Source organism: Pinus tabuliformis, chromosome 8, assembly GCF_031772625.1.
Source record: "Pinus tabuliformis cultivar Carrire ecotype Pingquan chromosome 8, CPIR1, whole genome shotgun sequence".
NCBI classification, from domain to species: domain Eukaryota; kingdom Viridiplantae; phylum Streptophyta; class Pinopsida; order Pinales; family Pinaceae; genus Pinus; species Pinus tabuliformis.
In genome coordinates this window covers 1,553,575,025-1,553,585,982 of record NC_142294.1, presented here as the reverse complement: position 1 = coordinate 1,553,585,982, position 10,958 = coordinate 1,553,575,025, and the positions used below count along the sequence as shown (strand labels likewise).

Genomic DNA, 10,958 nt, shown 5'->3' with positions numbered 1-10,958 from the left:
TTCCAATGTCAATTATGTATACATTATATATGGTCAAAATAAACATCATGTATATATCTCATGTGGTGAATATATATATATATATATATATATATATATATATATATATACTACATGAAATGTATTAGCAATAACATCCTTGGCCTCAGCTATATAAAGCAATTGAAAGGAAATATGCCATGTCCATTCATATCTCAACATGACAATAATCCCAGAGTTAAGGCCAAGGATGTTATTGTTAATACATTTCATGTAGTTTTACTATTCTACACTATGACCATGTCGTTTTATCAATTTTGTTTGGAAATCCAACAAAGATTTCTTAGAATTAGAATTACAAGTATCAGCTATCTAATCTACACAATCCAAATGACCTTGATGTTTTTAAGATTTTGAGTCTAATATTTATGTATTAAAAAGTACAATATATAATATTAGGACATATCCATGTTAAGCATTAATCTATCAAAAACCTAAATGCATCAAATGTTTTATGGTTCAACTTTTTTTCAATTTTTCCACTCTAAAAAAGTTTACCTTTTTAATTCCATGATTAAGATAAATTTATACTAGTAATTATGTCATTCTAATATTATACATAAACTATACCTATTTTTTAAATTTATTATTCAGCAATAATATAAATAGTATGTAGTTACATACATCATAAATATTTCTCTTACCATATATAAAATAAATAAAATTACAATTTCCCTCATATTATTTATTTTCCCAACAAAAGCAAAAACAAAACCTATTCATTACTTCTACATGCAAGTCATTCAATGAGATTTTCAACTTACACCTCTAAACCTTCTTATGCTCACCTTTCTTATGACCATAAAATAATAAGTAACTACATACATCATAAATATTTCTCTTACCATATATAAAATAAATAAAATTACAATTTCTTTCCTATTATTTATTTTCCCAACAAAAACAAAAACTATTCATTGCTTTTGCGTGCAAGTCATTCACTGAAATTTTCAACCTACTCCTCTAAACCTTCTTATGGTCACCTTTCTTATCACCATAGAAATTGGTTTACGACCATAGTCTCCAAACCTTCTTAAACTTGCCTTTTCTGTGACCATAGAAGTTGCGTTACGAGCATAAGCATTATGATTCCTGTGGAGATGCTTTCATGAAATGTATTGACTTTGTTACCATATTTTATTACAATCATTATGATTCTTGTAGAGATGCTTTTATGAAATATATTGATTTTGGGCATGACTATAAATATTTTATTACCAGCATAGATGTTATAATTGGTGTGGAGAGGTTTTGATGAAATATATTTACATGGGTTATTTCTATTTAATTTTTTTTTAATTTGTAACTGATATTTTTGATGTTTATGAGATTTTTAACATATTTCAGGATAAAATAACTTTTATATTTTTTTTTGTTAAATAGAATTAAGTTACATTATTCACTTCAAATTATTGTGGCTCTTTATTTTCCCACCGTGATGATATTGACCAACAATCAAATAACGTTATAACGTTCACTTAAAATAAGTTGTGGGTATCAATTTTGTAACACTGATGATTACACTGCAAACTCTGTTCGACAAATAGTGTGCGCGAAGCATTGGCTGTAAGTAGCATTGCTTTGCTTTCGACAAAACAGTGTGCACGAAGCATTGCTTTGTTTACTTTGAAATCTGATGAATATGAATTAGCATTGCTGTAAATATCAGAAACCCCTTTGTTTCTCATAATCAGTGTACCCAAACGGAAGGCTAAATAGTAAAAGGATTAAAGGAAATAACTAGTTCTATTTTATTATTTCGAAAGATGTCAAAGCAATTTTTATATTTAAAATGTAGAAAAATATATTTTAACTATATATTAAATTTGATTAATCTAAATATTTTGAATTTTATAATCTTTCAAAATTATAATAATAAATTAATTTATTTTTATATTTTTTTCAAAATAACAATAAAATTACCATTCTTACAAAAAAATCTTTAATTTGTTAAACCATTTTATAATAAATATATTCCGATAACACTTTTTCTACCCGTTCATGTTATCAAATCCGCATCAATGCATCTATTATTAAACTAATTAATCAGTATGGTTGTTAGAGAGAACGAGTATTTTTACTATAAAATGAGAAGTTATATGCTCTATTTTACTAAAAATGATAATAATTTAAAGTAATTATTTAACATTTTTATATCGACAATGATAAGCTGAAACAGAATACAAAAAAACAAAAAGTAACAGAAAGAGAGACGATCATATAAACATTTTTTATTTTATAAAAGAACACTAAGAGAATGTTTATTTGATAGGCTCATAATAAATTAACAGGCAGTTAACAATGGAATAGATTAACAAAGACTTGGTAGCTTTCATCAACCAAAATACAATTAATAAACCAAAATATAAAGTAAATAGAGAAACACAAAAAAGTTTCACGAACTGAACTTTAGAAAAAAACACAAAAAATGTTTAACAATGTAAACGATGTCCAGCGCTTCATTGAAAGCAACTCTCATGATTACCGGACCATTCATGGTCGGAAAGCGCTTCGTAAAAATATAGACCGAGATTTCGCCAAATCCAAGTCGCTGCTATTGTTAGCTACTGAAACTCTTTCACATGAGGGGCACATCCTAAGGGTTGACGCGGGCCTCAGAGGTGGCGATGACATTTTGAGAGCTTTCAGTTTTTCCAGCTCCATGTGAAGTTTTCTGTTCTCCTCCGCAAGTGCCTCATTATATCTCTTCATAACCTCGCAGTCCACTTCGATTTGCTTCAGCTTTGTCCTATAAACAAATTCATAACATTTTAATTAACCTATCACAGAAATCGACTGTCAACACAATAGGATCCATCGGATCAAAACTTTTCCCAATAATAAAATTGCTGGAATTTCAAGTTCCAAGTCACTCTTCAAGATTACAGGACAAATTCTGTACCTGTGGATTCCAAACACATAATTTCCAATATTATAACGTCTACATGCAAAATACGATGACTGAATAAAGGACACTAGCTAACCTTGCTCGTCTGTTCTGGAACCACACTTCAACTTGTCGAGGACTGAGATTCAACTGTAACGCCAACTCTTGCTTTTGCTTCTGCGGAAGAAGAAGTTACAACAGCCGAAATGATGACGAAACACAAATGATAATTAAATAAAGTTAATAGAGACTTACAGGTTCAGGTGCCCTGTTCTTTTTGAAGCTTTCTTCGAGAAGAGCACACTGCTCTCTCGACAGTCTAAGCTTCTTCCTGGAAGAGCCCTCTTCTTCCACATCGTTGAGTACCCTCGACCAAACTCTGTCATTCTCCAACTCCTCGCCATAGCCCCGTTTTCGCTTGATCTCGGTATACCCGTTCCCGGTGTTGGCGGCGTTGGAATCCACGGTGCTGCTGTTGGACGACGATACATTGATGGCCCCTGCATCTTCGTTGTAAAAATAGGACGCTGGGAATTTGTTGGCATCAGAACCTTCGCTTCTCCCGGACGGATCAGAACCTTCGCTTCTCCCGCTGATCCCTCGCCACCAACACCAATGGATTCTGCACATTACGATTATCCTTATTGTTATTCAAAAACGCCATTAAAACAACAGACATATCAATCAAAACACCATTAAAATAAAATTCGATCTGTTCTTAAAGATTAGTTTTAATATGTGTTAAAGAGGGCAAGAACATACCAATCGATGGTGAGGTCTTCTCCCAGGGCAGAGTGCCGCAGTCCGAGTCAGGAGCTGAGGGAAACAGATGTAACTGCAGCGGAGGCCCACTCACATTTCTTTGCGAAACGTACATCTCATCAGTGATTGTGCCATCACCTATACCCAAACCTAAAGAAAGGCTTGCACTGCAATCCTGATCCATACCCCTTTCTTTTGGCTAATGTTTCGATAGAGTGAGAATGATTGATGAAGGTGTAAAATAGAAAGGAGATATATAGGAGGAGAGAATGGCGATAGATCCAGAGTCCGGCCTGACCCCTCAATCTTTAACAATAATTATAATAATTATAATTGACTGTTAAAACGATAAAAGGTTCACCGTCAAACACAATGTCGTTGGTCCTTCACAATTTATGGTGTTGACAGCCTGACATCGCATCTCTTTGACCCGTTTAGTTGGCCAACGAAGAGAGGGTATACATTATTATTTGAAAAAAACGCATGTCTGTGGCAAATCGTCTAGCGACAACAAAGTTTATATCACATCATTTTTCGATTTTTTCACGCCTTCTCCAATTCCCCACACCAACGCTTATGAAGTTCACGAGGTGAGATAATAATGTAGATTTAAATTAAATATCCAATTTTTGAAACAAAGGATTTTCTTGTTCAAAATGGTGGAAGATCCGATAAATTTATTCAATAAAATAAACTTTACTTTTAAAATATATAGTAATATTATAAAATTTAATATTTTATTAATTTATATTTGTTAAACTATTTAAAGAGTTCAGACTTAAAGAAACATGTTAACTGCTTAAGATCTAGAGGTATCCGGTCGGAGTGAAAGTTTACCCCTTACCAATCAGCAGAGGATTATTAGTTTTCCTTCAATAAGGGTGATGAGTCAACTTTTAGTGCTAGTTTCACTTATGATAGGTTTTCCCACCCTCTATTAAAAAAATAAATTGTTATAATTTTAAATAAAATTAATGTTTAGCTATTAAATTTTATGATTATGTTTAAAAAATATAAAAAAGAAGCGTTGATCAAAATTTATAATATATTGATAAGTTACTATTTTAACACAATTTGAAATTAAGATTTAAGTTAATTTTCTACTTTATATTAATTTAATTCAAAAAACATTTTAATTTCTTAAATTAGTATTAATTTTTTATTGTAATATTTCAAAGGTATATTATCGGTATATTATCTTTTGATTTTTGATTGCACTATATTTTATTTCTAGATTTATATTAATAATATTTTTAATATTATTAATATTTTACAGAGTCATTTTTTTTTTACTTTTCAATCATTTAGTTAAAATATTGTATCTTCATGCCAACCCAATTTGAGGTACCAGGGGTTTCGATTTGAGTTTGAGGTACCAAATTTTTCATGTTGTTTTGGAACATTACATACTTAGTCATAGTCATGTTCTTAATCTAACATTTCCTTTAACTTTAAAATTATATAAGTTATGAAAAGCTTTTCAATTTGTTAGATATTTCTCAACAAAATCTCATATAACCTTATTATTACAATTCTTTAAAAACTAATAAACATATTCTCTTTATTATTACATTATTTTTCTATAATCATATTAAATTACTTAAAGTAAAGTGATGACTTATAAATTTAATTTAATTAATTTAATAGTACAAAATATCATAAATTAAAATTTAATTTATTTTTTATATATAACAAATACTATAACTAATTAAAAATATATATATATATATTTTTAATTATTCAAAAGGATTAACATTTAAATCAAAATGTTCTCATTTCATGATTCGTTGAAATCCTCATCAATAGGCATGAGAAATCATCATTGAGTAACCTTTCTATTTTTAAGTTATCCTCAAACATCAAAATCCATCCTCATATTGGGATTATAAAAAATAATTAAATTACAATTGATTTTTAATTTCCTTACGAATAAGCATAATAGACTACCATTATGTTAACTTTTTTTTTATTCTCCCATATTAACATAATTAAATGTATTACCCATCATCACTTAATCATTTATTAATTCTCATTAGCCATGGTCAAACATCAAAATCCATCCCTATATTGGGATTATGGGGAATGATTAAATTAGAACTGAATTTCCTCATTCAAAGATTTGTTAATTTCTTTACAAATAAGAATAATAGACTACGATTGGGTTAACTTTTTGTTATTCTTCCATGTTAACATAATTAAATGTATTACCCATCATCCCTTAATTATTTACTAATCCTCATTAATAGGCATGAGAAATCATCATTGAGTCACCTTTTTATTATTTTTAACCATGGTCAAACATCAAAATCCATCCCCATATTGGGATTATGAGGAATAATTACATTAGAATTGAATTTCCTCATTCAAAGATTTGTTAATTTCTTTACAAATAAGGATAATAGACCACCATTGGGTTAAATTTTTGTTATTTTCCCATGTTAACATAATTAAATATATTACCCATCACCCTTTAATCATTTACTAATCCTCACAGATAAAAGTAATAAATAGAAATCATGTTTGGTTATATATATAATTGATTTTTAATATCAATCAATTTATGTCCAATTTCTTTTTTTTAGGTGTATTTTGTTCCTTTATAATTTAAATGATATATATATATATATATATATATATATATATATATATATATATATATATATATATATAGTTTTATTTTTTTATTATGAATTATTTTTGTATTATAATTATTTTAAATAAAGTATTTATATAAATTAAATGATTGATAAACATCCAAAGAAACCAAAATACTCATTTTATAATATATTTCACATTATATAAATTTTTAAAATCCTAAAAATTAATTAAATTTATTTATTTTTTAAATTATATATATAAAGATGTAATAAGATATTGAGATATTGAGATTATCTCCACTTTCACATGGAAAGTTAACTTGTAAATGGAATTTGTTAGAACATCATGGACCAATAACATGCCTTACTAATACTACATGCCCAAAATACCATAACTCATGTTCATAGAGCACATGTCCATATGACAAGTTTTTAGTTAATCAATTAAATTAAAAGGAAAGAAAAGACATAACTACATTTTATATAAATCTAAACTTTCATTTTTTTTTTCTTTACCTAAAAGAATCAACAACTAGGTCATTTCCATACTTGTACATGTGCATACAACATATTTTATTTTAATTAATCAATTTAATCGAAATTGAAAAAACTATATAAGTATAGTTTCTTTTGTTTATTTATTTACAACTAGGCTAGTCTCATACTCTCATACTCGCATCACTACATGCATGGGTAGATGGCGAGTCTCATACTCTCATCACCACATGCATGGGTCGATTCAAACATTTATTAATATAACCTGTAGGTGTGTAAGTATGCCCCTTCCAGAAGCATTGGTGAATGGGGTGAGTAGAACATGACACCCTCCCATACATAATACATAATTTACATAGTCATCACCATTTCAGTTTCCCCCAAAGGCTTCCTTTGGTTTCTGATTATTACTAAGTACTAAGGAAATTCTAGAAATATTATATGGAGGTTAAATCCATGTCATCATTCACATACTTATTGGTAATTAAAGTATTATATTCATGTAAATTAAATGGTTGGTCAAGATTGACAGGTATAATCCACTATAAGCATTAAAATACTAACTACATGATATATGTCAAATTGCCAAAACTAAAAATGAATTAAAAGTAACTATATTATTATTATTATTATTATTATTAATTTAAAAAATTCAAAATATAAGTTAAAAATATGTAGATTTAAAAAACGTGGAACAAGATTTTTAAATATGGAGATTTAGCCCCACTTTAGCATGGACATTCTTAATCTGTAAACATACTTTCTTACACTACCACTCACCAACACCATGGCTTATCGAAACATCATACCCAAAATGTTATAAGTCACTTCAAATGATACTTGTGCATATCACATTTTTTTATATAAATCAATTGAATTAAAAGGGAAAAAAAACCTAACTACTTTGGAAATAAATCTCAACCTTTAATGTGTGTATATTACTATGAATATTCTATAATATCATTTGATATTACCTCTCTACCATTAATCTAATAACTATTAGAAACTAAATTAAAATTTTAGAATCTCTATTTCAAAATAAACACTAATCTCTAATAATTAGAGTGTAATTAATAGTTTAGAAATCTTATTTGAAAACAGAGAAACCTATCACTTTAGTCATTCATATTACTTAACTATATCTCATATTGTTATATTTATTGTTACTTGGGTGTACCATTGTCATTAGAATTCTTATATTGTTAAAAACATTATTGTTAACGATCGAACAACAAAATGCGATGATGATTTGATCTTTTTCATAATTGAATGAAATATTATAATGTTAGTTTGACCTTTTCCTAATATACATATTTAAGGCAATAGGATTTTTATGGTCAAGTTCCTCCACACAAAACTGTAGCAGATTCGTCGGCCTTAAAAAAATATACCATTTCAATAATGTGATTGACCATGGGCCTCGAATTTGCAATTTTCTTTGCTTGAGGTTCTTTGACTCTTAATAACCACACGCCAGCCACATGGCAGAGTGTGGCATCATGGCGGTGGAAAGGACGTTACGTCATAAATCCGGTGAGCGGTGCCTTGTGGGGCTAATCCATTTAGCTTGGGACCAGGGGCCAATTCTTTAGAATACTATGCTACAAATTATTCTGATGTGTAATGCATGGGATCACACCACATGTGCCTAGGCATTTATAATATCGAAAAATCACATTCCGTGATTTCACAATGTAGCATTTGGTTGTAGCCCCAGAACTTGTGTTCTCCAATGAGTGACGTTTCCTGATCTGCGTGAAGAGGAGATGAGTGAAGCCCCAAATTAGAGCCCTTTCTATTGGCAATTTCCGATCGGAGGTGTAACCTTGGTGCATGAAATGTCAATTTTCCAATTGTCGATTATCGATCACCTTTTGTGTCGAGGCCTTGGTCCCCTGGCTTTTCACATGACCTCCCTCTAGCCCCCCATCAAAGCCCTTCAATCAAAGGTTATCAATTAGAGGTTTCACTTCGATGCATAATATGGCTCAACCTACGATCATTGATCTCCCATACATCACACCATCACTGTCACGTATCTGCCACGTGTCACCTTTTGAATAACACCACGTGCCAACCTTGATTCCTTTGAACTCTTTGTGACTGTGGTGCGAGCCCCAAAAATAGATGCCTCTCTGTCGACAGTTTCCAATTAAAGGTGCAACCTTAGTGCATAAGATGTCAATTCGTCAATTGTTGATCGTTGATCACCTTCTGCATTTGGGCCTTGGTCATGTGGCTTTTCATGTGACCATAGTCTAGCCCCTGTATTGAACCCTTCAACTAAAGTCTATCAATCAAATGTTTCACTTCGATGCACAATAGGGCTCAACCTCTGATCGTTGATCTCCCATACGTGACACCATCAATGCCACGTACTTGGCATGTGTCACCTTTTGAATACTGCCACATGCCACCCCTTTATCGCCTGTTATGAGCCTTGAAACTGTCAAACTTGCTTGCTACGTGTCAACCCTGTTAGCACATCGTGATGATGTCATCCTCCCCATTTCACTTGGTGCAACCAATTGCTGGCTCCAACACATCCAATGATTGTCTATCACGCGTCTCTTATCGGAGCCAGTCTTCTTGCTGCTATGCATCCCTTTGGGAGGAGGGAGAAAAGGATTGAGCTCCTTTGGTTTGTAGACAAATACTTTGTTAATTTTTTATCATCTGTCTCGACACTTTAACACTAGCGGCTCGTTACTGGTGGTTTCCTCCATATCAAAACTCACATATCGCAAATCGCAATATTAACACGTTTAAGATGTGGCCCACTCTCAGAAAGCTACCCTTGAGAACGGACGTGATGTTCTATTGAATTATTTTTCTTACCTCTCGAATGTCGAGATATTAGAACGAATAGAGATCTCCAAAGTTGGAAGTTGAAACTTGAAAAAACAGGGCATTTGGAGGTCGATAAGGATCGCTAGATATTGGTAACAGATAAGACAGTGACACCTTGGACCTGCAGGACATTCCTGTTGGTCTATTGGTTGGACGCACCACTTTATCATAGAGATATATCAAACTAATAACATCGTGGAAATTCTTTTCGAAATTTCCAATACATGTAGCATTGGTCATGTATAATAATAATAAAATATCTAAATTCTGAATCTCTGAACTGTGCTATAGACCTACAACCACTAATATGAAACCTTGATTTTTTATCATACCAAACTTAAATGTGAAACCACATCCATCCCTTATCATAGCTTTTGGAATATGACCTCTAATAAGATCCATTTTCCATGCACATATCTTGCTGCCGCTATCTATTTTATTCATTAATTACCATTGGTTGGCTAATTTTGTGCATTTACTATTGTTTTATTCTCCATCGTATGAAGATTACATATTTTACGCCCTTGTACAGAGGTAAATCAGTATGATCGATTGGCCATTTTTGTCCACAGATTTCCAAAATATTTCTTCTATTGTCAAAGGTTTCAATGGACGAAAACTGAAATATATATTTAATCAATATGCCACATTTTTTTTACGATTGAAGCTTAAAACCTCTACACATATATTAGTCTCAGTGGTTACTCTATTCATTAATCTAGTTAATGTACTGACCATGTGCGCTTATTTTTTCTTTATTTTCACTCACACAAAATTGATATGTTTTATGCCATTGACATTTTATTAAATGCATTTATTCAAACGAGCCACATTGATATGATAGATCAGACATTCGACTTGTAATATTTTTAAAAGGATTCTTCTAATGTCAAAGTTTCAAAATCCCAAAACTCCCATGTATATTTAATCAATATGTCACATTTTCCTTTGATTAAGGTTTGAAACTTATCCACACATCTTGATGTTGATGACTATTTTATTCAATAATCTAATTAATGGCCTGCCTATGTGCATTTATCGTCACTTTACTCTCACTCAGACAAGAATCTCTATCATTATCTCTGTCATTGATAACCCTGCGACCTCTACCATGTGTCCTGAATCTAATTTATTTCTCCCTCTACTTTGCTAGTAGATGGTGTGTGCTCTATTTAGCCACTTCACGTCGCACCATTTTGCATATTTTTGGAGGTTCATTTCCTGTTGTTGTTGTTTTTCTATTTTTGGTCTCGTGTTGTTTCGCTTAGTATTTTTGTTGCACATCGTGCTACTACCTTCAACCCATGAATTGCCCTGAAATTTCAATA

At 31.0% G+C, this 10,958-nt stretch overlaps 1 protein-coding gene across 1 annotated transcript; it reads right to left on the bottom strand.

Moving 5' to 3' along the window:
• Positions 1-2,532: 2,532 nt before the first annotated feature.
• On the bottom strand, positions 2,533-3,872 carry LOC149241878 (homeobox-leucine zipper protein HOX3-like). The gene is made up of 4 exons (XM_089370697.1): positions 3,689-3,872; positions 3,182-3,525; positions 3,024-3,103; positions 2,533-2,788 (listed from the first exon to the last, which is right to left on the bottom strand). Exons 1-4 carry the CDS (start codon positions 3,870-3,872, stop codon positions 2,533-2,535), a joined length of 864 nt encoding a protein of 287 aa, XP_089226823.1.
• Positions 3,873-10,958: the final 7,086 nt, after the last annotated feature.